The 27,817-nt window shown below is 42.2% G+C and overlaps 2 protein-coding genes across 10 annotated transcripts in view; one reads left to right on the top strand and one right to left on the bottom strand.

Annotated features, from left to right (window-relative positions):
- Positions 1 to 1,230: 1,230 nt before the first annotated feature.
- On the bottom strand, positions 1,231 to 26,080 carry NUDT5 (nudix hydrolase 5). 7 transcript variants are annotated; one of them, XM_032837820.1, is made up of 10 exons: positions 25,979 to 26,080; positions 14,842 to 14,949; positions 13,523 to 13,590; positions 9,300 to 9,349; positions 7,964 to 8,071; positions 6,626 to 6,721; positions 5,734 to 5,835; positions 4,230 to 4,238; positions 4,042 to 4,095; positions 1,231 to 1,472 (listed from the first exon to the last, which is right to left on the bottom strand). In XM_032837820.1, the coding sequence occupies exons 2-10, from the start codon at positions 14,902 to 14,904 to the stop codon at positions 1,363 to 1,365; spliced, it is 660 nt and encodes a 219-aa protein (XP_032693711.1). In that variant the 5' UTR covers positions 14,905 to 14,949; positions 25,979 to 26,080; the 3' UTR covers positions 1,231 to 1,362. The 7 variants fall into 7 exon arrangements, with proteins under 7 accessions (XP_032693711.1, XP_032693712.1, XP_032693710.1 ...); XM_032837821.1 differs by lacking the exon at positions 25,979 to 26,080 and adding an exon at positions 25,774 to 25,928; XM_032837819.1 differs by lacking the exon at positions 25,979 to 26,080 and adding an exon at positions 25,778 to 25,928.
- Positions 26,070 to 27,817, top strand: part of CDC123 (cell division cycle 123) — a 55,572-nt gene continuing 53,824 nt past the window's right edge. For all 3 annotated transcript variants that reach the window (XR_004380323.1, XM_032837818.1, XM_032837817.1), the window contains exon 1: positions 26,070 to 26,345. Coding sequence is in view for 2 of the 3 variants with exons in the window: in XM_032837818.1 (XP_032693709.1) it covers positions 26,272 to 26,345 (74 nt within the window). In the remaining variant the exon portion in view is untranslated. The remainder of the gene's footprint in view (positions 26,346 to 27,817) is intronic.

Genomic DNA, 27,817 nt, shown 5'->3' with positions numbered 1-27,817 from the left:
AGCAAGGCTCCCTGCTGAGCAGAGAGCCTGATTCGGGGCTTGATCCCGCCTGGGATCATGACCTGAGCTGAAGGCAGCAGCTTAACCCACTGAGCCACCCAGGCGCCCCTAGATCTTGTATTTTTGCTCACAAAAACATCTCTGGATACAGAGATGAACAATACACTGAGTACAGTGACCCTGTAGACAAATGAACTATATTATAGCACTTTTGGTATTAGTGTCCTGGTTTTATCTGGTTTGAGGGGCCAGAGTGCTGGGCTGGAAACCCGATTTAGTGCTGGCCAGGGAGCATCACTCTGAGACTTCCACTGGGGGCTCAGCTGAAGGGTGATAGTCTGGAGCTGCTGGAGGCCACAGAAGTCAACACAAGGGCTAAGCACAGCTAAAAGCTGAGAAAACGGCCCAGGGATACTGGCAGACATTTTGGGTGATGCGGGCTTTGGGCATGGCCTGAGCTGGAAACTGTGCCCCTGTTCTCCCCTGTAAGGTAGTTGTATTGGGATTCTGGTATTTGCTCTCCTTGCTGGCTACAGTCACGGTTCAACACCAAGACAGTGATGCCACCCAACCACCTAAATGGATTTGGTTTTTGAAACTACAAGTACTTTCTGAGGTAAGGACAGGAAATGAAATTCTAAAATATATATACCTGCTTGAGGCAAGGGCCCTGTATTTTCATTAGCTTCTTAACCTTGTTATAATGAATGGAATCAACCATTTTTCAATACCTAACAGCTTGTTTACCTTCAGTAGTTAGGTGGGTAGGAGGACACTAGCCAAATGTAAATAAATATTTGTTTCTCATGGATGTTATTCTCTGTTGATTTTACACTCTCTGCTCTGCAGGGATGTGTATTAATTCCAAATAGCAGATAATTAATAGAAGGACCAAGAAAGTCCCTGTATAGGTCTGTCTTCAAAAAAAAACAAAAAACAAAAAACTTTGTTTAAACACTGATGTAGTAAATAGTTATTTGCATACCTAGTTACAGAAGTTTATATGGGGGCCGAGGGTGGGAATAATTGACCTAATTTGGAATTCAGATCATTTTTCTTCTAGAAATACTCCTGTCTGTTGGACTACATTAGATAAGTAACAGCTGAACTTTAAAAATTAACTGGATTAAAAACGGTATCTGCATTTATGTTCTTTTTCATTAGCCTTTGCTGGAGTTTAGCATTTAAATGAAGACTACAGCCTACCTGTAATTATACCATATCACCACATGTATTCTGTATTGCTTTTATTTAATGAAAAAAGCTAATTTCAAGTCTACAGGAAGCTAAGCTGAATACAAAGTCTTAGTGAAGGAGGCCTGATGGTCTTATTTATAAAAACATGGCTACTGTCCTTTGGCCTTAAAACTTCAGGAAAGGCACTTCAAACGGCTTTGTGTTTGCATGTTTCAGTGCCAGAGCGTAGGAGTACACCCTGGCGTCCACGGTCAGATGTTCTTCTGCTACCAGAGCTAGAGGAAACAAAGCACACAAGTTAGATAATGAAGTTCATCAAGGACAATGCCCCTTATCAATCAGTCCGTCTTCACTGAGCTACTACTGTGTGCCAGTTCCTATGCCAGATGCTGGAGATCAAGTGGCAAACGACATTTTCTGCCTTCAAGGATCTTATTCTAGTGAGAAAGAAGATGAAAGGATATATAAGCAGGATTCCATTTCCAGCAAGAGACAAGAGCAAGAAAAAAAGCGTAAAGGGAGAAGATCACACATTCAGGATGATTTTTGTGTTAAAACGGCAACATTCTAAGTTTGTGGATCAATTGTTTGTTTATCGCTCGTTATAGGGCTCAGTGGTGATTCTTCCGTCCCTCATGGAGGGGTTCATTCGTTTTCTCCACCTCTAGGGAATACGTATTTTCTACACATAAGTTAAGCTGTGTGCATGACAGGACTGGAGTTCTAGCAAGAATGAGGTCTTAGGGGCTCCTGGGTGGCTCAATTACTTAAGTAAGCATCTGCCTTTGGCTCAGGTCATGATTCTGGGGTCCTGGGATTGAGCCCCGAGCCCTGCGTCTGGCTCCCTGCTCACTGTCTGCTTCTCCTCCTCCCTTGCCCCAGTGGTGCTTTCTCAGTCTCTCCCTCTCTCAAATAAAAAAAAAAAAAAAAAAAAATTTATATATATATATATATATTTATTTATTTTAAGATTTTATTTATTTATTTGACAGAGATCGCATGTAGGCAGAGAGAGAGAGAGGAGGAAGCAGGCTCCCTGTGGAGCAGGGAGCCAGATGCGGGGCTCAATCCCAGGACCCTGGGATCATGACCTAAGCCAAAGGCAGAGGCTTTAACCCACTGAGCCACCCAGGAGCCCCAAATATATATATATATATATTTTAAGAAAGAATGGAGTCTCAGAATCCTACATTGTACAGTGTGCTTTAAGGAGAACTTCTGTATCACTCAAGTGGAGGTGATCAGACTTGGGATCTGTCACTTGTTTTCCTAGCTACTAGTTTAGGAACGTGCTCAGAGACATGTTGATCCTGCAAGGCAGGGTTATGGCCTCCTCCTCTGTGCGTGGCGGGAGCTTGGTAAGTGTTGAAAACTATTTCTTACAGCGAACAACTCAAAATACCTTCCCAAATGTTACTTGTTGAATAAATGGTTTGATTACTATATTTTGACTCTAATAAAGTTAGGAAAAATGTTTTTTCTTCCCCTTCCTCTTTCTACAGATCTGTCCCTCTCTACCTTCCTTCCTCTTCTTCTCTGTCTTCCCCTCCTCTAAGGCTAGAAGGAGGCTGAGTTGGGTGGGAGGGAGAAGGAAGGAAGTTCTTTGCGAGAATATTTCCCTAAGACATAAAGCATTTAACATTTAAGCCCTCTAGTGCCAACATTATCATTTAATTTTCCTGCTGTCTCTTTGGAGACAGGGGCTACCTCTCGTTCCTGTTTAAGGAGAAAAGCGAGGAGAGGCTGTGGAACGTGTTCTGGTTCATGACTAATGCACGGTGGGCTGAGCCTCAGACCCAGGCAAACCCGAAAGACTCTGAGTTGTGCTGTCTGTCCATTACTGGCAGCCAGAGATTTCTCTGGGTAAACCATGGCTTTCTTCAGTGTGAGTGTTTCTAACTCTGAGACTTGGTGCTTTTTACCTCAGGTCTAGTTTTTAAAAAGATAAAGTAGGAAGGGACGCTTTCTGGGAATTCTGAAATCACAGTCATTTTTGGAAACTCATACTATACTTACTTTTAAAACAACACGGACATCAGAAATAAAATTGTAAGCCACTGGTTCTTACGGAAGGGGCGGAAGAGAGCCCTCAAAGCCTCAGGCCAAACAATGCTTCAAGTTACTTTTCGAAGTAAAAAATTTAAAACATTCAGATTAGGAAGACTATCTGTTTCTTTACAAATGAGCAAAGGGGGCCCTCCCAGTTGGGCCTCTGTCTCCAGTACAGTACATCCTACTGTCGTTTCATCAGAGGACATTTGTCCACATGACCTTATTTTTTTATCAAATCCCTCTGAGATGGGCTGGCTGGGAATGACATGACGGAACTACATGACCAGTGATTTCCTAGGGGTCACACTGCCAGTCTGGTTCACTGTATCACCGTTGTGCTCTTCATACACCTCAGTCTTTGTGGAAGGAATATTGTCAAATTCTCCTTTAACTTCTAGCCTGCAGAGAACCATCCAGCAGGCACTAGGAGGATCAGCTGAGAGAGATCTGCTTAGGCCTCTGCACTGTTACAGATTAGAGATTTGAGGTATAGTTTTGGCAAATCTGCAGGAATATATCTTGACTCTTCCACAGGAAAAAACTAAACAACAACAACCCTACTCAAAGCTTTCACTTGACGCAGAATGTTCTGCTCACATTTTCAAACTCTGTGCCACCCAGAAACAAAAATTACTGTTGGGGAACTGCAGTTGTACAACAGTTTCTTCAGTATTTGACTTTAATGAGGAGGAATATAATTACAGAAATGGAGTTCTATTTAGTGCCCCACCGGCTGGGGCTGGGGATGGGGAAACATTGAGGAAGTTGGGGAATAGTCTTAAGAATGCTTACCATCCAGTCTCTTGAGCAGGTCATTCTTTGGTAAGGAAATTACTTCGACAAATTCTAAACAAACAAAGTGCACGTGAAAACAAAGCTGAAGAATAAGAGGGCCTACCAGAACACCACAAAATGCCTGCAGCCATTTCCACTGCGCTAAGCCATACACACGGTCAGCCACTGCCAGCTGGGTAACATACCTCCATCTCCTGAAAACAAACACAAGGACGACGTTGGAGCAAGGCCTGCTGTGGTCAAACACTGGTAGACTTTTGTGCAAGACACACTAGAAGTGTGTAAGAATTCAGCAGAAACCTGGGTCTCTGCTAAGTTCAACTGTGTACATGGTAAAAAGCATTCCAACAGTACAAAATCATTTCTGTTCTCCAAATGTGTAACAGCAACATTTAAAGCATGTTCTAGGAGATACCCTTATGTATTTTTAAGTTGTTAAAATATACAAAAGTCCCCATTTTAACCATTTTTAAAGGTACAGTTCAGTGGCATTAAAATCATTCACTCTGCTGTGCAGTTACCAGCACCATTCTCATCCTCACAAAGAGAAGCTCGGTAGCCACTAAGTAGTACGTCCCCATGCACACTGACCTTATTGTATGTTGAATATGAGGATTTTAGGTAACCTCATATGAGTGGAGTTGACAGATTTAGGCTTAAAAACATTTTTTTTTCTTCCTTTTTTTAAGCTCTATGCCCAAAGTGGGGCCTGAACTCGTGAGCCAGAGGTCAAGAGTCGCACGCTCTACCGACTGGGCCAGCCCGGAGCCCCTGCAGACGCTTTTTTGTTAGGCGGCAAGAAGCACTCAGCACAGTGTTCAGGGTTCATCCCATTACAGCCCGCGCCGGCCTGTCTCCTTAAGGGCTGTGCACACACACCACGCGTTGTTTCTCTATGCACCTGCCAGAGGCCACCGTTTGGGTACTGTGAGTGCCACTACCCAAACACTGTGGTGCAAGGATCTGTGCAAGCGCCAGCTATCAGTGCTTTGGGGTGTAGACCTGGGAGTGGCACTGCTCCGAGGACAGCTGACTCTCGCACTGCGGGTCCTTTGCATATTAGCGAGTATGAACTGTGCATTTAAAATCAGCTGCGGTGGGGGCTGGACCACTCAGGAACACCTGAGCCGGAGAGCAATGGAAGAGTACGGCTGTGACACGTGATGTGTGTGTGTGTGCGTGCACGCATGTGTGTAAGCAACGCCTTCAGTGGGGTGGGAGACAACAGGGATGGACAGAGGCATCAAAGCTCGAGTCCAAACTTGCTGAGAAATACAAGAGAGCCAGGAATTTCCTAAACACTTCTCTATGGAACCCTGTGCAAAGTCAGTTGCTGTCCGCTCACAATTATTTATGGATGCTTGCAATACACACAAAACCAGAAATGAGTGATTCTGAAGATTTTTCATTGTCTACTATTGAGACCTGGGGCTCCTATTACGAAGTGGGAATAAACTCCACACAGAAAATATGGAAATACTGTAATTTAACATTTTATAAAGCATAAAGATCAGAAAGCATTGAAAGAAAAATGCTAAAGGACCTGAAGATCAGGAAAAAAGCCTGGAGCCCTGATGAAGTATCTACAAGCCCATTATTCTTCTGACTAGTCAGACACCAAAATCAGTAGCAAATTGAATGATATTTAACGCAACAGAATCACCTTAAACGCACCCACCGCACGCTCACCTGGCTTTGGCTTAGGTCTCACGTTTTCAGCATCATCTCCGTTAATAGTTACTGTCACGATGTGTGTGGTACAGTTTGTCAAACCTGGATCCATACACACAGCTATGGAGAGAAGTGACAAGTCACCCTGACGGACCCCAGTCACATGCCACTTGTTTCCTTACTTAAATGTCTTTGGAAGAATACGGGGCTCATGATTCCTGGTTAACACAGAACTTGTGAGGAAAGTGACCGCTGGCCCGATTTGCTCAGCAGGGCTGCAGGCCTGCCGAGCACACGCGCAGCCAGCACTTGTGTTTTCCCCTGAGTTCCTCAGTGTGGTGAGTCTGAGCAAAATTAGACACTACGCTAATTAGGTCACGCTGTCAACTCCTTTCACCATGTCAAGAAAAGAATTCTAGTGAGGTTCTTGGCATGGGGATGAGGTAAGAAATAAAAGATAAAGCTTAGGATGTGGGAAGCTTGGGAAGGTAACAAATTTCACTTTTTGCTCTAGCAAAAAGCTTCTTGTTTGCTAGGATGACCAGATCTAACTAGGATTTCTCTTCATTGAACTAGCCAAGACAAAAGCCACATGAATCCTGAGCTTAAAGAACATCTACGTTGGGACGCCTGGGTGGCTCAGTTGGTTAAGCCGCTGCCTTCGGCTCAGGTCATGATCCCAGCATCCTGGGATCGAGTCCCACATCGGGCTCCTTGCTCAGCGGGAGCCTGCTTCTCCATCTGCCTCTGCCTGCCACTCTGTCTGCCTGTGCTCATTTTGACAAATAAATAAATAAAATCTTTAAAAAAAAAAAAGAACATCTACGTTATCTTTTACACACAGAAGAATCTACCTTCACTAACTTTCAAGAGTTTGTCCCTGAGTGCTCACCTGGACAGCAATACACACCTGGAGAACATTCTGCAACATCACCTTTATAGCCAGTTTCTTCCTCAAGCTCCCGAAGAGCGGCTGCTTCTGGGCTTTCGTTATCATCGATGAGACCTGGAAGTTCAAATCATTTGTGATTTGAGGGGGGCTAGGGAAAGCCGGTTTTTTTGAAACTCTCCTCCCAGTATAATTGCGGTCGAGCTACCTGAGAAGAATCAGAGGACTGTGGAACGTGGTTGTACAGGTAAAGCTGACTGAGGTTTGGAACTTTTCTCTAAGAAAAAAGGGCGAAAGAAGAAAGCCCTCGGCAGATCGAGTAGATTCCGACAGCTCCCTTCTGTTCGTCTTACTTAGACCTCAACTGTTTCCACGAGTGTCTTGGCACTCGTGTTCTGCAGCCTGGACACCACGGATTCCTGTGAGGAGAAATGGCTTCGTGGTGCTGGACCACTGGCCTGGGTGACGGACCCACTTATGTGCCCCAGCCTGGGAAGCCTGGCACTGTTTTCACAGTGTCACAGTGTCACCTGTGTGCTTTCCTCCCTTGCACAGTGATTCTGGGGCCTGGAAAAAAATGCTGGCATGAACATCACGTGCGAGGGAAAAGGCTGAGAGGCTGGTGGACCTGAGGCAGCTGACAGGGAGGCCAAGTGGGGAGGACCTTAGAACTTGGATTACTTTACTCGAAAGGAAATAATGCAACGAAAAAGTAAAATATAGCCTATTCTGTTACTTTTAAAGTTATTATTTTTTCAGTGAAATGGCAGGTAAATGAGAAGGAAAGTTGGTATGAGTTCTGAAGGGCTGGAATTTGTACAAAACCTATACCGCTAATGATAAATAAATGAGATGTAATCTCTTCAGATGGGAACAACCCCATTAAGTCCTACAATGATATACAGCTTCAAATTCTGGATAGCTCAACTGAACTGTGCAACTTAAGAGAACATTCTAATGGAAATGAAGACCATTTCCCTGGCCTGTGTACATAGAGGAAGATCAAGATGTCTTTTCCATTCACACAGTTAAGAGTCTGACCTAGTTATTACTGTGAATTTCTGGTTGGAGACGGATCACTAGTGATGGAAAATGAACTCAGCTGACAATTAGGGAAATGCAATTCCTCAAAGAGAAGCTAGAGAGAATGCTGCTGAGAGGGGGCTTGGAAAGGTCGGCTGGGACACCACCCTCGCCTCGCTCTCGGGCTTAGCAGGCCACTAGAATGGGATGGGGCAGCTCACTGCAGGAATGCTTCTGTTTTACTTAGAACCACAGGCACAGATAAAAAGGTGTTCAGGGTCTAGGCACTGCAGTTCTTGGTGCTGGGCCTGGCGGCCCCTCGGTTCAGAGACTCACCTGCGGGGAACTCTAGGCAGTAGCCTCCCATTGGCGGTCGGAACTGCTTCACCAGAACAATGCACTCGTAGTGAAGCGTGCGCTGCAGCACTGGGATGACCGCCACACCTGTGGCCGGGAAATAAGACCAAGGAAGATCCCTAATGAAACGTCCGTGAACACTTAGCCCAGGGTCAAGGACACATTCTTGCCTACGCTAACCTCTGCAGAGGCTCATTTCTCACTCTGAAGCAAGCCAGACAGGGGATGGGAGTGGGGGAAGTGTGGGGCTGGGGACAGCTGAAGGGACATTCATCTCCCTGTGCTTGTATTTCCTTTAAAGAATGAATCAAGTCAGTCCTGCTGTTTGTGGTAACTGCTAGCTACACTGGATTTCACGGTTTTAGGATCAAGGGCCTTTTCTCCCAAGAGGGAAACGTTTTACGTGGCTTTGGAACAAAACACAGACAAAACCCCACTGCGTTCTGGAAAACACAAATTGCCTATGGGGAGCTCTTGGCTACCCCTTTGCCCTCAACTATCCTGGCAGGCAGAAACAGCAGCTAAGGCAGCCACTCTGTTAACTTCCAGTAAAAACAGACAACAAAATGAAAGGGAGAAACAGAGATCTACTGCCCAACTTCCTCTAGACCAGGGATGATTTTCAGGATCTTAGCAGTCAAAGCATTTATTTATGCCTGGAAGGGACAGTGAAATGAATGAACAGAATAGTCTTCTCCTAATTCCATTTCCTCATCAATTTATAAAGCAACTGGTCCATCATAATGTAGGGCCAAATATTTTTCCAAATTAAAGGCTTTCACCTAGGGCCTCTGAACAGAATACAAAGGATTTCTAAAAGTCCTATCTAGACACAGTGTGTGGCTTCGAATGACACTGACTTATATTTGGCTATAAATATCCGTATACCCTCCCCTCAGAACACTGTACGGAGAAGAACTAACAGGAGGCAAAAGTTATTTATAAAGAAAGCCTGATCGGGATGCCTGGGTGGTGCATTTGGTTAAGCGTCTGACTCGTGGTTTCGGCTCAGGTCGTGATATCAAGGCCTGTACTGGCACAGAGTCTGCTTAAACCCTCTCTCCCTCTGCCCCCATACTCCACCCTCCACCCTGCCACGCTCTCTCTCTCTAAATGAATAAATCTGTAAACCAAAAAAAGAGACAGCCTGATTTAATCATGTAGCACTGCAAAAAGGAAAGGTAGTTTAAAGATAAAAGATCATAATTGAAGAGAACTGCTCTAAGGTCTTGGTTAAAGTAAAAAGAACCCCGCCTCCGGCAATAATGCGTGGTGACCTCCTTCATGAAGAGCTGTAACGGGTTTGCACTCCTACCATCAGCCGACTGTCCTTTCCTGGTTGTACGTTTCACAGTTTCCCAAGTTCTGTTCAGGCAGAGAAGAAAAAAAATCACTGGTATTACAGAGGGGAATGTCCTTGGGGTTTTGGTCTACAACCAGAACTTTCAAATGCAAAGCATGCAAGTGTGCTAATGATAATGATCAAGAAGACCACAGCCATACACATCGGTATAGGAAATGCCCACTGTGCTTTCCTGTCGCTTCTGAAAATTCTTCTGAAGAAAATGTGCCACCCTACATCTAACCCTCTGAGTGCTATCTAAAGACAAGGCCTGTTATTCGCTTGAGCTGCTTTTCAAATCGTTCACTGGAAATATTTCAGGCTGGGTCATAAATCCACAGGTGAGCAGTTAAGCTGCAAAGCTACTGAGCAGTGTGCAGATTATGGTCCTATGAAAAGTCCAGACTTTTTGCTAAGAAGAGAGGGTAATGTACAATAGGAACTACCGAGCTGTTATTTACATGTGACCTAAAATAACAATTGAAGAAAGCAGGACCATTCCATTTATTCATTGAGGAATTATTAAATTTAGGTAAGTGCTCTCTTTTGCATGTATGAGATCTATCTTACCTAAGGGGAAAATGGTCCAAAGTCAAAAGTGAGATGAGTAGTGACAAGTTCCTGCTCCCTTTCCCTGAGTAGCTGTTTCTTTCTGGGGAATGCTGTCCTGAAAATCTAGTTATTGCTGTAATTGTGTCTGAAGGGGAAGGGCATATGAGGGAAATTCCCCTTCATTCTCTTGTCCCTTCAAGAGAAAGGAATAGCAGATGGGAGTGAAGAAGCAGATGACCTCTGGATCTAGGAGAAATAAGACATGTGAGTGGTGCTGGAGACTAGGGTAAGAAAGGCATCAAGGTCTGCCTCCCCAAAGAAGAGTGGGTTTGAGGAGATCGGCTGCCCAGAGGGGCCCTCGCACTTTTGACCTACTCCTCCTTAAGGGTTGGACTGTGCCAAATTTCTATGGAAAAAAATCCAAATATTTACTCTAGTTAAAAAACAAAACAAAACAACCACCCTTCTGGGGGTGCTGGGTTGCTCAATCGGTTAAGCCTCTGCCTTTGGCTTAGGTTCTGATCTCCAGGTTCTGCGATCAAGTCCTGCATCGGGCTCCCTACTCAGCAGGGAGTCTACTTCGCCCTCTGCCCTTCCCCGCGGCTTGTGCTCTCTCTCTCTCTCTCTCTCAAATAAATAAATAAATAAATAAAATCTTTTAAAAAACAAACAAACCTTTCTTACTGTAAACTGTAGATCTTTTGGTGTTATACTTAAATTTTAATGGCAAATGTGTCAAAACGAACCTACGAAAACCAAATGCTATTATGACAACTCACAACTGCCCAACATTCCGGTTAGTAACAAGAAGCCAACCAACAAGCAATTCTGATCAGTAAATACAGGTTGCAGGAGACAAAACACCTTTTGGCATAGGTCTCTCTGTTGTCTCTTAAGGTTAGTTGTAAAGACTGAAGAAGACAGTGCTGAGGAAACTGAAGGTACCACCCCAAAAACACTAGGAATAAGGGAAACAGAAAGAGTACCATCATTATAGTGGTTAAGATCAAGTAAAATAACCAGTAACAAGCCATAAATCTGCAAGGAAATATAAATGCACTTATAAGGAATCCAGACCAGGAATGCCTCACAAAAGCTCCAGTCATCTTCAAGGGACTCTGAGAGAGACATTTGATTGAGTCAGAAAATCTTGGTCTCTTCCTGCCTACCAGCCAACCCCATAGCCACAAACTCCCTGAAACTGTTCTCAGTTGTAAAGCTACGGACTTCAGAGTAAGTTATCTCAAAAGCTTCTTATAGCTTTAGAACTCTGATTCTAGCTAAGTTATTCCGTTTTTTGAGTCTTTGCTATAGGAAAGCCTGTTTTCCCGTAATATGTTGTTGGCCTAGTCAACAAACACAAGAGGCAGGAATGGCAACAAATGAAGACTTTGGCTCTGTCCCAAAAGTCCATGAAGGGGCACACTGCCAGCGGTTTTTACACAAAATCAATTCCATATCTTAATCCACAAATAATATGGTGGAACAAAGGATTTTCGGGCTGCTATTTCATCCTTACCAACATGCTTATGTATCGGGTAACAGATAAAACATTTCATAAGTTTACTCATCACGACCTATGGGAAAATCCAGATTCACTCTCCAAAGCCTGACATTCTAGTACAAAATGTCAATATGTTTTGTAAAAGCTCCCTGTAAGTCATGGGAAGATGCCTATGTGTGAGAACGGAGGTGAACGTGCAGTAACAGGCCACGTAAACTTTTGGGTGCACGCCTCAACTACTGAGACAGGCAATCTGGAGGGGAGACCTGGATGAAAGTAATGTGATAAAAAGCCTCCAAATGATTCTGATGCACATCCCTGACTCAGAAATGCTGACGGAGGAAAAGGAGTCAGGTGAAGAGATGAGCTGGTACAAACCAAGAGGTACTCTTTTGATAAATTAGTGTTAAGGGTTTTTATCTGTTATACACTTAAACAATTTTATAGGGAAAAGAGAGCCAAACCATATCACTACCAACTGGGTTCTCATCTGTCTACATTTTCACAGATACAAGCATATTTGAGCATACTGTGTTCCTGAGGCCTGGGACCTGGCCACATTTCTGGACTGTGTTCCTGTACCCACTAGTAATTTCCTACTTAGTTCCGCCCATCAGACTCACATCAGATAAGTGTTCTGTATGCTTCCCCTGTGTTGATGGACTGCAGTGTGCTTAGCTTTCTTACTTTGAGGTTTTAATTTAATAGTGCTATGGAGAGCTTAATGTTTCCTGCAGCTCTCACACTGGCACTTAATAATACTTTTGCTAATTTAGTAAATGTAATTAAAGTGGTTTCAGTTACTACTGGCAAGTCCGCTTACTTTCACATGGAATATAGATGTACTTCCTCACAAAGAAACCCGTATTCTTACCTGATCACTTAGCAAATGGACTTTTTATATTAACGAATTTATATCATGTAATCTGGATACTAAATTTAGTTCTATTTTTGTATTTTCTCATTGCACTTCATTCCTTTTTATATTTCACTGAAATGCTTAATCTATTTTTAAACATTTTTTTCTGGTAATTATAATATAAAAAAATTTCTAAACAGAAAATTGGAGAAACAGAAAAGGTTTACTACACAGCTGCCTCTAATATTTTGCCAGTTTTCCTTCTAGCCTTCTCTTATAAATACATACACACACACACACACACACACGGATAGAATTTAAAACACATATCTACCATTTCCTATGTTGTTATCAACTTAATCACCTTTCTCATATTGCTAGATTGTCTTCAGAATCTGCCTTGTAGATGACTGCAGAGATTTTGCCAAAGGAATACACTAAAAAATTATTTTCCCACTTTAGATTGAAGAATTTAGACTGAAGAATTGACTCACAATATTGTATCTGAGGTGTGCAACACAGTATCTCAATAATTAATATTCACCACACCAAGGGTAGTCACCGAAGTTGTTAAAGTATCACTGACTATATTCCCTCATACTGTACATCGTATTCTCTTATTACGGTACACTGTTACAGTCATTTCCCAATTTTAAAAATGGTTAGGGTGCTTTCGATTTGTTGTCTTTTTAAATTTTGATGAACATTTTTCAGGCACAAACGTAACTCCAGACTGTCAGGAGTGGGATCACTTAGGTCGAAGGGTGTCTTGTCATAGTTTCTTGGGAACTGGCACATACTGTGAAATGCTTTGCAAAACTCCCCCTCCCCAACCACCAGTTCCCATTTCCATGAGCAAGGTGTAAAGGATATAAGTTTTACTTCAAACCCAGCACTATCCTCTCCTTAATCCTTCTAGTTTACAAATTAAAAATTTGTGTGACTGGAAGGAGGCTGCCTGGGTGGTTCATTATTCTGCTGCTTTATCAGCCTAAGTGAGGCTTGGCCCCAAATTTCAGGTTCATAAAAACCTCCTCAGGGAGAATGGTGTTAAAAATCAATTCCCGATTAGTTGTTATAACATACTGACAGTGTAATTTTATTCAGAGATTATAAGCAATCCAGACATTCTGACAATGGGAAAGCACTGAAATAAATTTTTTCATTTAAGACCAAGTTTATAATGAGGACACTATCAGAGTTTATGCCAAATGCAAAATGGAGACCCGACTGACAACCCAAACACTGTGCATTTTACAAGAGGGAAAAAAAATCCTTTACCTTATTTTACCAGTAGGATCCATGTATGTTGTTTTTTCAAGCTTGACCCATTTTCCTTCTGAAATTAACTAAAAGGAGACATTAAATTGGGAGACTTTCAAACTGAGGATTTTATTTAGAAGGTTTGTTTTCTTTCAGATTTTCTCTGCCTGGGCCTCCCAGTGACCACCTATCCCTCCCAGTAGTTGTGTGAAGGTTTTCAGTTCAAAGTATGGAAAGTTTTGTTTCTGAAGGGTGGTTCAGCTTCTTTCTGGAGTTTTGGAAGTGATCCTGAGAGGTGAAAAGAGGTGATAGTTGAAAAACTCTTGGGGGGTGCAGGGGAGTGGAGAGGGAGAACCAGGAGTGAGGGCTTTTTGGGGACCTAGTGTTCTATCCTCTGAGCTGGGCGCTCATCACACACATGTGGTTAGTGGGTAGAGACTCATCAGTTTGGTTTATGGTCAGCGACCGCACCGGGAGGCTGACTGAGGAAACCATGTTCAACAACTGCATTTCCAGGGACATGTGGGTTTCCCCACCCCATCCAAGACAGGTGGCCCAGGATTGTTCTCCCTAGACAATGAGTTTCCGTTACCTGGACTAACTTACCTATGGCACTATACTGAACTGACAGGAGAGATTCACTGTGGACATAAAGCAGTAGCCTTTTCCTCACTATCCTATCTCTCACTTCTGGCCAGCAGCAACCTAATAATTATCAGCAGATCTATTCACAGACAACATGGAAAGATTTTTAAATCGTAAACAACTGTAGGAAGATGTCAAGGTCAGAGTTCCAAGGTGAAGGACTTAAAATTTATCCATTGCAATGGTTCCTGCAGAAAGAGACTTATTAAAATCTAAACCAAATAACAATAACACAAACATTAGTTCTGGAATTCAGACTACAACTAACAACTTAGATTGTTACTGTTCTTAAACATAGATATGTTTAAGCTAACTAAGATGTGATGTGATACCTAAGTATGAAATGTCTAAACCCTAAAACTCACATATGATTTATTCTTCTACCCAGGGAAACTTTTAATAAAATTTTGAGAATTTTTGTATTAACAGCCAAAATCCACTTTAAAAACAGCCTCCATTTCACTAGTGTATATCATTCAGAGACATACTATTGCTCCCACACAAGGGCAAAATGTCCCTGGTCCTAAAAAGGGAGTAGGAACAGTGTTTAAGAAACTGTCTTTAAGAATTAAATACACACACAAAAGAATTAAATACAAGCATCTGAAACAAACAGTTCCTACATTTCATTTAAACTCAGCTCTGGGAAGGGGGTGCAGAGAGGAGAAAAGGAAGTGAAAAACAATTTATACCTCCTCTGAAATAATAGACTGTTTGGTATTTTGAGGAGGATCCGCTGGTTCTTGGTTCTCCATTTTCAAACTACTTCGTCTTTATAGTCCTCAGGCGGGAAGTTCACGCTGGAAGATAATAAAATTTGTTTAGGCTACATTTATTTTTCTGAATTAAACATTTGTCCAGAGGCCACCAGTCAGAGTACTTAAATGGTGAAAAACTTTTCTGATGTCGTCAAAGCCACTTTTCTCATGTGAACCTGGGAGGACTGCCCCAGATGGAAAGTAAATGCCAAGGCCCCAGGAAACACCCAGGAAAGAACCCTCAAGCCATCCTAGTCAGATTCAGCTCACCTTAGCTAAGCTCTTATTGGGTGAGCGCTGACACTTACACAGACATTCTTGGATTTTTTAACTCTAAATTTAAAAGCTTTCCAAGGGGGAAACAGTACAAAAATTGTATACCACTCCCCATTCCCACCCCTTCACTGCTGTCCCTTATCTACCTTTGACAGCTCAACTGTAAGACTTCTATGAGCTGCCTGTTTTTACCTCCCACAGATCTTTTTTTTTAAACTTGTGGTAAGTGGATATACCATTTTAATAATGTTAAATTGTGCAGCTCAGTGGAATGAAACACATTCATGTTGTGGCCTGTTCACTTTAAAGTTTCAACATGTATCGAAGCCACAGCTGTGCATGAGTTGGCCAGTAGCACCAGCTCTGTTGCGGAAGGAGCAGGCCCCGTCCCGTTCCATGTGTTGTACACTACTCCAGTCTCTATTCTTGGCTTATTCTCCTGTTTTGTATACCCCGAGTGTCTGAAAATCTTCTTCTGCCCTCAAAGTGGACTGACTAACCTGGCTGCATATAGAAGTATGGGCTGAAAATCACTTTCTACCAGAAATATGGAGGCCTTGCTCAGTTGTCTTGTGTTGGCTGCTATGACATCTAATCCTTTTTCTATGGAGCCTATTTTATTTCTCTGGAAACCTGTAGTTATTCATGTCTTTGTGTTGATGTTATTGTATTGGGAACTCAAATGGGCCCTTTCTTATTTTTATTGAGGCATAGTTGGCATACAATATTTTATTAGTTTCTGGGGTACAACATAGTGGCTCAACGTTTATATATTTTATGAAGTCATCCCCAGGAAAATCTCGCTACCATCTGTCACCATATAAACTTGCTACAATATTATTAACTATATTCTCTATGCTGTACATTGCATTCCGGTATCTCATTTATTTAATAGCTGGAAGTCTGTATCTTTTGTTTGTTTTTTGAAGATTTACTTTTGAGAGAAAGAGCGAGTGCTCACGACCATGTATGAGTAGGGGAGGGACCAAGGGAGACTGAGAGAGAGAAAGAGAGCGAGCCTCAAGCAGATTTCTCCCAGCTGAGCTCTGAACCTGTCGAGAGTTTGATCTCACAACCCTGAGATCATGATCGGAGCCAGAATCAAGAGTTTAACGCTTAACAGTCTCAGCCACCCAGGCGCCCCTGTAAGTTTGTACCTCTAATCCCCTTCCCCTGTTTTGTCAATGGGTCCTTTCAATCTGAGAACCATACTGTGCTTCTTTATGGGGAACTTTTCTTGAAATATTTCATTGATAATCTCCTCCCTTCTATTTTCTCTGTTCTTTCTTTTAGGAACTGATATTTAGCTGTTAGACTTCCTGAACTGATCCTCTGTCTTGTCTTTTTTTCATTCCTATTTTCTATTTCCTCATTATTCTCTCTACAGTTCTCAGTGGCCACTCCAATGCTTTACTGCTCTTAAGATCTGTAGTTCCCTCACCTACTGTACCTCCTAACGTTCGCTATGTTTGCTCCAGGGAAGATACAGACCATCAACATCAACTATCCTAACAAATGTCTTGGAGGAAAGAGTGTCTTTGCTCTCTCCCTTCCTTCCCTTCCTTTCTTTGATTTTATTTATTTGACAGGGAGAGAGAGAACAAGCAGGGCAAGAAGCAGGCAGAGGGAGAAGCGGGGCTCCCTAATGAGCAGGGAGCCCGATGAGGGGCTCAAACCCAGAACCCCGGGATCATGATCTGAGCTGAATGCAGATGCTTAACCCACTGAGCCAGCCAGGCACCCAACTCTGTTTCTTCTGAGACCTAAAGTAGTAACATCACATTTGTAATTTTTATCTCAGATGGCAAGTATCGTCCATCCTAAAACACACCCAACAAAACAAACACATTTAACCTTCTCACAACCCTATTCTCTCCTTCTGCTTTGCTAAACTTCTTAAAAGAACAGATGATACCACTATGTGCACTTACTCAGCCCAGTGCAGTCTACTCCCTTACCATCTGCCTATCTACTCCATCTACCCATCACCCCCAAGCTAGAAATAGAGATAGCGCCAATCCCTTATTCTCCTTCACCAACTTATAATTTACCCATTGTAAGTCCTAAAAATTCTGTCTCTAACATTTCTTAAAAGTGTCCTATCTTTACCATCACTGCTCTGGCTGAAAACCTCCCACCTGGGATGAAATTTCCAAAACCATCTCCTCGACGTTAGATTTTTCTTTATGTTGTCCAGTGTTCAACACTACTCACAGTTGTGTTGGTATAGAAACTCCCTAAAATTACTGCTGAATAAATGAAGGAAGATGAGACACCTGGGTGGCTTGGTTGGTTAAGCATCTGCCTTCAGCTCAGGTCACGATCCCAAGGTCCTGGAATCCAGTCCTCCACAGGTTCCTTGCTCAATGGGGAGCCTGCTTCTCCCCTTGCTTGTGTGCTCCCTCTCTGACAAATAACTAAATAAAATCTTAAAAAATAAATAAATGAAGGAAGGAGTAAAATGAATCTGGCTGCGTAAGTTTAGACAGCCATTCTGTTCCTAAGTAAATTAGGTTAGTTTGGGACCTGCTTAGACTTATTTTGAAGAATAGCTCTTTGTCTACTTGTCTTTATTTGACTAACTTAGTTAAACTCAATTTCAAAATTTTCTTGGCACATAGTTTTAAAGAGATTCACACTTCTTGATTTCAAAAGTTACTATAAAAGCCATAGTAATCAAGATGGTGTGGGTACCTGCATAAGGACAGACATATCAACTGATGGAATAGAGAGTCCAGAATTAAACCCACAGATTTATATGGTCTAATGATTTTCAACAAGAATGCCACCATTTGGGAAGCGTGGGTGGCTCAGTGGGTTAAGCCTCTGCCTTTGGCTCAGGTCACCATCCCTGGATCCTGGGATCTAGCACCGTATCAGGCTCCTTGCTCAGCAGGAGGCCTGTTTCTCCCTTTCCCACTCCCCTATACTTGTGTTCCCTCTCTTGCTGTCTCTCTGTCAATTAAATAAATTAAAAAAAAAAAAAAAGAATACCACCACTCAAGGGGGGTAACGAATAGCCTTTTTCAAGAGATTGCTCTGGGCTTAGATACATACATTCATAAGAATGAAAAAGAACCTCACGGGTGCCTCGGTGGCTTAATCAGTTGAGCGTCTGACGCTCGATTTCACCTCAGGTCATGATTTTGGGGTCATTGGCCCTGTGTCGGCCTCTACACTTGGTGCAGAGTCTGCTGGCGATTCTTTCTCTCTCTGTTCTTCCCCCGCAACTTGCGCTCCTGTGCTAAGTAGATGGGATCTTCAGAAGAAAAAAAAAAGGAAAATGAACCTCTACCTAACACTGTATATAAAAATTAACTCATAATGGACAACTAATGTAAGAGCTAAACCTACAAAATTCTTAGAGAAAGCATAAGTGTAAATCTTCATGATCTTAGGTTAGGCAATGATCTCCTAGATGTGATCCGCAATGCACAAACAACCAAGAAACTACATATCAACTGGACTTCCTCAAAATTAAAAACTTGTGTGCTTCAAAGGATACCATCAAGATAGAAAAAAACAACCCATAGAATGGGAAAAAAAGTCTGCAAATTTGATAGGAGAACTGTGCCTGAAATATGCAAAAAAATCTTAGAATGCAATAATTAAAAGACAACCTAATTAAAAATAGACAAAGGACCTAAACAGACATTTTTCCAAAGATATACAAATGGCCAATAAGCCCATGAAAATATGTTTGGCATTTTTAGCCATCAGAGGAAGGCAAATCAAAACCACAATGAGAAACCACATTCACCCCTACTATAGTGATTATAATAAAAGGTGGAGAATAACAAGTGGCAATGAGGATGTAGAGAAACTGAGACCCTCATATGCTGCTGGAAGCAATGCAAGATGCTGCAGCCACTTTGGAAAACAGTCTTCAAAAGGTTAACCAGAGTTCTATATGACCCAGCAATTTCACTCCTAATATATACCCAAAAGAAAGGAAACATACACTCTCACAAAAACTTTTACATAAATGTTCATCACAGTATAATTCGTAATACCCCCAGAGTGGAAACCACCTAAATGTCTATCAATTGATGAGTAAATAAAATGTGGTATATCCATTCAATGGAACACAATTCACCCATAAAAAGAGTGAAGTACTGACACCTGCTACAAGATAGATGAACTTTGAAAACATTATGCTCAGTGAGAGAAGCCAGATACAGAAGGCCAAATATTGTAAGATTCCATATATATGAAACATCCACAAGAGCAAATCTGGAGATACAGAAAGCAGATTAGTTCGTGGTTGCCAAGGGAATGGGGGGGGGAAGGAGAGTATAGGGAGTGACTACTTGCGGGTATGGGGCTTCTATTTGATGAAAAGTGTTCTAGAACTTAGTGGTGACGGTGGCACTATCTTGCAAATACACTAAAAGCCATGGAATTTTACAGTTTAAGAAGGTGAATTTTATGGTATGTGAATTGCATCTCAATTAACAACCACTACCTCTGCAGTCTTAAAATCCCCAAGAGACAAACAGTTGGGTTGTTGAAAGCCACAGTAGATCCAAAGATTGACCAAGTCTAGGAGACTACTTCATGGAGCTCTGCTTTGGATTCAACAGGCTAATAATATATATGGCATTACTGTACCCAAGCGATCATTTTACTGTCCACTGGGTGTATATTTTGCCTGATACTCGATATATATTTCTGTTGTAAAATTAAATGTATTTCTGTTCTATCATGAGATTAATCAACATTGTTGCCTGCAGATTATTTTGTGGGCAAACCAAGGAATTCAATTTCCAGTAAGAACTTTGGCAAAAAAGTAAAACTTGAGGCATTAGGGAAGAAAGAAATGTCTTTATGCTAAAGAAATAAAAAACACTTAATAAAGACAGAAAGAAATGTGTATACATTTTCACACTCGTTTAACCATGAAGAAGTATGCACAAATTGTATTAATGTTCATAAAAAATGAATTATCAACTGGATCTTAGGTAACTTGGCTAGAACACCCTGTGGCAGAGGGGCTGGAATTCCAGTGAGGTGTGTCCTCAGTGCTGGAAATGCAGTAGTGCACTGCACAAATGCCCTGCCTACCAGGAGCTTACTTTCTGGTGGGAGGAAGGGGAGAAAACTGAGGAATATACAAAATTTACGTTAGAGACTCTTAAGTTTTACAGAGGAAGATGAAGAAGAGTAGAGAAGGTGCAGGGCAGGTATCTTCATGATGTGATCAGGGAAGCCTCCTTTGATTTGGTGACGTCTGAACAGACGCTAGAAAGTTAAATAAACAGGAAGCTATGTGCATATTTAGAGACAGTCATTTAGCACAGTGACTATATGCCTATAGTGTAACAAAAGAGGCAGTCATTCCTGGTAAACTTTTAACTAGCATTAGTTTACATATGACAAATAATTTACATTGTTAGGTAATCAAAGCAGTCTGGTGATCCAGAGGAACACTAACCACAGGTTAAATCAAAGGCTGGCTACTGGTCATTGCCTGAGTGGTCTCTACAACCAGATAAAAGAACTTTCTCTACCTAGATTTTTATCTTCCAGATTTCCATTTCCTTCTATTAGGAACATATACATCACAGAAAGAATATTTCCTCTTAATTCTGTCCCTTGAGAGAAACTTTTAGGCAACCAAGGGAACCCATTTAGTTTACGAAGTAATCTAAAATCTACATGCAAGATGGTTGGATTAAGTAAAATTTCGACCTCCTTTTGAAAAGTTGTATTTTTTGACTCCAAATAACTTTTCTGATGCCTACCCAAACTTCTTAAAAACAGAACTTCAGGCCTCAAAAGGCTGAACACCACCAGAAGTTCGTAAAAGATCATCTGTAACATTTCTGTTAAAAGGGTTCCTAATTGGACTCCCAGAAAGTCTAGACAAAATGGAGGTCATCACCCATCCCCAGGTGAGTATATAGGGGCAAAGGGGCCACTAGCTCCTTCAGATTTACATATAACTTTAAGGCATTTAAATTATCTGCTAGGCCCCCTTATCTTTATCTCTTTATAGCCTCCTCCAGACTGTAAAAGGGATTGTTGATGGCCAAAAGGTGGAAAAGTACTATTCTGAAGGATGATCCATCATTTAACCAGTTTAGTTAAACTCTATTATACCAGTCTCAGTAATCAAAAGATGGGAGTTTTGGTCAGCAAATGTTAAGCTATAAACAGTTGTTTCAAACAGATTGTATTAAAAAAAATATTTAAGCTAGACTGTTAGAGAGCTAGGAAGACAACAAACTACAGACATAAATTACAAAAAAGGAAAAAAAAGTGGGAAGCAGGGCTGAGCCTCTCCAGGGTAATTGGAATGCAATCAGCCCCAAGAGGCAACAGTATTTTGAAGCAATCTGCTGACAGTGTAAATAACCAAAAAATGTGGTTAAAGGGTGATTTCAAAATAATTTCTTTATTCTGTGATTCCCAAAATGTTCAGGATTATAAAAGCATCTCAAAAATACTACTGAAACAGAAAAAAGAATATTATTTTTAGCAACATTTCAAAACTGGAAGCTAAATGGTGCCATGTGGGGACTGGTCCCTACAAGTAAGGCAGTACAGAAAGAAACAAGGCTCCATTGCACGCCGAATACTCCTGTCTCAGTGACTGTGATAGAGCTTTCCTGAGCTGACTCCATCCTATTTTCAGATTTGAAAGTAAAGTGTAATGTAAATTTTATCCACTTCCTTAGCTAGAATTTCAAGTCATTTACATTTTGCTGCTAAGCTGCTAAGATGTACATGTTATACTTAAAATAATACCCGTGTACATAATGTTGTGTTCTTCTGTTTTAACTCACATAATCTGTTTTATGTAGTTTTCGTTTGGTCTGAACACTGAAGGTCTACGATATGTTAGCTGTATTTTTCCAGGGCACCAGAAACTCTCATGAGGGTAGACATCACAGGATTCTTAGAACTGCCATACGGTGGTAGGCAGGAGGTTAACTGACTTTATGAGAGGGGCAGTTCAAATGTTTGAAACACACACAGTGCAAACTGACCCATAATCCTGCCCTTGGGGACCTCATAGTTGGACTCACAAGGAACCAGAAGGGTAAACGCCTATTACAGAGATAAAGCAATACCAGGGTGTTTTAAGTGAGCAACAAATCACATCCACTTGGGAGGCAGGGAAAATAGTAGACTTTGAAAAGTCTACCACTATTAAGAGGCCTTTTGATATTAAGATATGATTTAGACACCAAGACAGGGAAAGCATTTCAGGAAGGAACCACATGAAAAACAGAAACACTAATTAGGGGAAGGGTTGAGAAATTACTATAGTAGAGTTTGGCAAGCTCTGTGGTTCTCAATCTTTCCCTACCCACCCCCCCCACCCCCGCCGCAAACTAACCCCACTTGATGGGTGATGTTAACATATGCAAACACATTTCTAAGGGCTTACACAGATTTGGCTTGATGCCTGCCCCCTCCCCCAAATTTGCGGGCAAATAAAGAGCCCCAAAACGCGGGCATGCCACAAGCTCTTGCTACTATGTAAGCGCCTCTTGGGGATAGCACTTAAAAATTCCCCACTGAAGGGAGGAAGAAAAATGATTATTTTTTCATAATCTTGGGTATTTCAGTACTAGTAACAACAGCTGAATTCAGGTTAAGTGGGGGCGGAGTTTGCACCCAGGCTTCTCATTATTCAGTTATTACCATACTGGAATCCCTACGGTTTGCTGAGGTTGCAAAGTGAAGCAAAAAAATCAAGAAATAACATGCTGGCGACTCTCTCCCAGATAAAAGTTGAGTATTGTAAACATCGTTTACGTTCAACCAAATAAAAGGTGTAGAAGCTTAAATCACAAGCAAAGCTTCTGGCTGACCAAGGTCAGGCAGTTGGAACAGTTTAATAATCGGATTGAGATATTTCCAATAAGGCATTTTGAAAGAAATTAAGTGGGAGAGGATTAATTTTTGCAAAAATAACTTTATGACTGTGTAAGTCAAGCATCAAATGCTTAGGCCTGTCCAAGATGTCATTCCACATTCTTTCAGAATAATTACACAGAAAAGCCATGTGATTTATAATAAATAAGTAATCAATTGGGATAGGTATATTTAATGGTCTTGGTTATAATCATAAAAATTTTAAAAACTTAATTTTTTAAAAGATATTTTGATCATTCCTTCTTTTGTACCACTTATGGCAAAATTTTGGTATCCATCTCAAATGGATCCACTTTAAGTGAACTCTCCTTTGCTGACAATTATCCTCAGATACCAAAGACTTCCTGTAATTTGTTAGTTATGGAAAGCCACCGAGTTTCTTTTCTTTTCTGGCAGATGTGGGGGTTGGATGGGCATTTCATTTCCTGAAATGATGCTACTTGGTGATTTATAATCATTACTTTTAGTTTGGGTTGTGGACTAATTACCCTTGGGAGGGTTAATTGGTTACAGCTGTACAATGAGACCAGTAAAGAACCTTTTGCAATAGCTCAAGCAAGAGATAGCATAGGTTTGGTCTAGGGTGGTAGCGGTGGCAAGGAAACAGACTTAATTCCTTGCATATGAAACTTTATTACTTGTCCTAAACCAGTGTCTATGGAAGGGGTTTTCAAAGCTAATTCCAAGAAGTTCTTAAAGGACTTTGGGGCTTCAGGAGAAAGGGGTGGTACAGTCTTTAAATATGGACACCCTGAGTTTGAGATGTTGACATGATATCCAAGTGGATAAAACCAGCAGGTAGATGGAAGTATTAATTTAGAAGGATTAGTCATGTGGGTTTAGGGCAGGAAATGTTTTCCATTATTTAATTTAAAATTACACAATAAACCCCCTCCCCCACAATCATTTAGCTACTGATATTTTTAGGCATGCATGAGAAAAAGCAACTATTTCCATTGTTGTAAAGGTTTTATTGAAGAAACTTGAGAATAAACACTTCATGGCTAAGTGAAGAAAAGACAAACATGGTGGCTAAAAAATAATCAAAGGGAATTTAGCTGTATCCATTCACAACACCAGAGCATCCGTTTGTAATGTTGATTTTTTTGAGGCTAATTAAATGTGTAACTAGTTAACTTAAAAAATCAACTGTAATACTAAAAAGTCACCAAACTCACTTAAAGTATATAGCTCAAATAAAAGACATCTGTAACAAATTCCGTCCCTGTAGTGTTTATATTTGAGTTTACAAACTTGGCTGCTTCTCTACAAATAACCAGTTCTGTACTAATGCTTTGCAGTTGCCTCTAACTCTACACTCGAGTTTCCTGGGCTGTTAACATACTACTCCTCCCAGAAGGACTATATTCCCAGTTTCTACTTTCTTCTATACATCTATTAATTCCTTCTCCAACATAAAATACCTTACCCTGATTCGCCTCATCAATGCTAATAATTCCTTCAGCAGCAACCTATTTATTCCTAGGTCAAATCAAAAGGAACATCTGGAGTGATTGCTCCATTCAGCTTTAGGTCTCCCTTAGATCTGGCAGTCTGGCACAATTCTCTCACATCTATGGAATATTGCTTCATTTCCCCTCAAAACAGAAAGCACTTCATAATCCTGGATCTCAGAAGTCCTTAGGAAAAACTACTGCCGCCCCTCCCCCAGCATACACTGCAACATTTTAACTTACCCCTGCTTTGAAAAATGTATCTTTAAAAATGATGCTCCCAACTAAACCACTTAGCCAGTAACATTTTTGAGAAAAACAAAACATGAAACTCTTTGGGGGAGGAGTTTCTAACTCCAAATAGGCAGAGGATCCTATAATTATCCTAATGAATACTTTTCTGAAGAGGCCTGTAGACGGTGGGGTGCCCCCCTCTTTCTAATCTAAAACTGCTCAGACGGACCAGAGTGTGCCGTTTGAACGAGGTACCTAAAATGTGTGCCCTTAGACAGACGTGACTGGGACAAGCCCAAGTCAAATTACTCAGCAGCTAGAATCTGATTCTTCTGCAGAAACAAACAAAAGTGAAGTTCTAAAATATTCTATTGTCTGGTCGCCATCTGATATATCATCACGGAAGGAATAAGGAAAATAACAGTGATGGAGAAAAGAGGAGGGGAAAAGAATGATACTGCAAATTTCACTCGACTAGAATTCTTCCAGTCTTACGATTCCAGCATGGCTCGGCTACTGATACCATCTGGCTGTATTTTTCCAGGCTGCTACTTTGGCAGGGCTGGAATAAATGAATTTCACGCTCAAAGGAGTCACCTCTCCCCCTTTCGTCGGTTTCCCCCCAATTTCTCTCTCCTCTTCTACCTTCACAGGAGCAGACGGACAGGGTTCTCTCCCTCTCTCTCAAAATCCTCCTCCACGAACGAAAAAGAGGTGCCATTCCCCCCTTTGCAGATGCTTCAACCACCGCACCCACATGAACAGGTAACTGCGGTGTTTCCTGCTTTCTCTGCACCGAAGAGCCCGAGCCCAAGCTCTTCTACCCAGCCTCAGGTTTTCTCTAAACTGGCCCTCCTTTCCGCGCCTTCGCGGAGGCCGCCCCTTCGCTTTCCGGGACACGAGCCCAGTCCGCAGACTGGGACACGCGCGCGCGCGGCTGCCGGCACGCACCAGAAGTACTCCCTCCCTCGTCCCCAAAGAGGGGACTGTACAGGATTGGCCCGCGCCCAGTTACCTACTCCAAGTGTGGGGTGAAGGGGAGGGTACTCCTTTGGGGAGGGGGACGAGAGAAGAAAGCACGAATCCGAAGCAGCAATCTCAGAAGACCCGGTGCTACTGCTTCAGGCACAGCCGCACCTCGCGGTGATAAGAGGATGCGCGCTCGGCCACTCCCGGCACCCGTAGAATCCCCCGCCCGTAACCTTGCCTGAGACAATTACCTTCCGGGGCGGTGCGCGTCTTGGAATCTCGTTCTTACCACGTCCGGAATTCCTTTTTCGGGACGCGAACGCTTTGTGTGTGTGCGTGTGTGTGCGTGTGTGTGCGTGTGTGAGTGAATACTGAAAGGACGCCCCGCGACGCTCCTCGCTCTCTTTTAGACCCCCACCCCCTTACTATATGGACCGGAAGAGTCCTTGAGCCAAAATAGCTCGGCGGGTACTTCCGGGACGGGAGACCTGGGTTCCGGGAGGGTGCTGGGAGGAAAGGGAGAGACGGCGGCGGCAGCTGGAGGATGAAGAAGGAGCATGTCCTGCACTGTCAGTTCTCCGCGTGGTATCCACTGTTCCGAAGCCTTACCATCAAGAGGTGAGACAGGAGGGGTTACGTCGGGCCGATAGGCAAAAGGGAACTGCGACATTTTGAGCGAGTCCTAGCTCCATTAAAAAAAAAAAAAATGCAGGCCTTATAGAGATCGGATGGGAGCACCAGTGCCAAGATTTCGACTTCCTAGTGATATTTCAGTGGGGGGGGGGGCGGTTAATGAAGTCGATCCTTGTTTTCTGTACCTCGTGTTGCGTTCAGGGCGTGTGCTAAGGGAGGCAGAAGGGCATGTCGTGGTTCAGTGAAGGTCGGAGGTGACTGGTGGATTAGGATAGTTCAAGGTTTGGGAGTTCACCATCACTGCTGTTAGGATAGTCAGAGAGGGGACGTGATCAGGAAAACTGGGTGGTCTGGACTTTGCCACCGACCAACCCGCTGGTGGACGTAGTTGCTTTCAGTCTATGTAAAATGAGAACAGTGATACAGACACTTCCTGGAATTCTGTTGCGAAGCTCCCATAAGATAGTGTGCATGGAACATTAGTGTAGTTATATGTTGTTGTGTTGGTAATGTACTGTGAGAGAAAGTCATCCCTGGAAAAGGAATAGAACGGTATTTGGTTTCTATTTTTCTGGCCTACAACAGGGAATCCGTCCCTGGGTTGCAGGTCAAACAGGAGTAACTGTTTCATCCTTCACGGAGTCATTCAAGGTAACAGAGGCAAGGCAGCTAGGAGAATACCCCCAAATGTTCAAAAGCAATCATAACACCTGGAGAATGATGAAGGAGTAGGCTTTCACTCACTAAGAAGGATTGACAAAGAACTGCATATTCATGGACAGGATTTTCTGTGTTTTGCCCAGTCGCCCTTTAAGCCTTGATTGTCACGTATTTAGGTATCAGCTGTCCTTTTCTCATTTTGTCCTCTTGGTGCAGAGTGTGCATGCAGAGAGGTAAATGGTTTTGAAATCCCAAGGGATTGGAAGAGCCTAAGGAGATTAGTCAAAGGACAATTCTTTTTCATCCTGTTGGTCATACATAGAATCTGCTTCTAGTTGGAGGTTAGAGCAGCTTGAAGGAAGATAGATCATCTTTGCATTTGAAGGTGGTTGAAAGTCACACTAAGACGAAAGGAAGAGCTTCAACAGCAGCAGTGGACAGTACATCTTAATAGAGAAGTTATATTCTCTTAGTATATTCCAGTCTTTGTCACCTTTTGTAATTGAAATGGGCATTGGGTCTGAGATGATGCTAGAGTTATCTGTGTTGGTGTAAGAGAAGGTATTTCTGTAAACCTCCCAGACACAGAGTTCACTTGAACTGACCTGCATTCTGTTCAGGTGCCTTTTGCAACCGTAGTTTTCCTTTGCCTTCAGCAGTAGGGCACAATGGTTAGGAATAGGATACTGGAATCAGGGCCATCTGCCTGGCGTTAAATTTTGGTTCCACCAGCATCTTGACCAAATTGCTTAATCTCTCTAAGCCCCATCTGGAATTTGAGAAAGTAATAGGATTGT

This window comes from Lontra canadensis, unplaced genomic scaffold (assembly GCF_010015895.1).
Source record: "Lontra canadensis isolate GAN:19392208 unplaced genomic scaffold, GSC_riverotter_1.0 scaffold100, whole genome shotgun sequence".
NCBI lineage: Eukaryota > Metazoa > Chordata > Mammalia > Carnivora > Mustelidae > Lontra > Lontra canadensis.
This window is presented reverse-complemented; position numbering and strand designations above follow the sequence as displayed.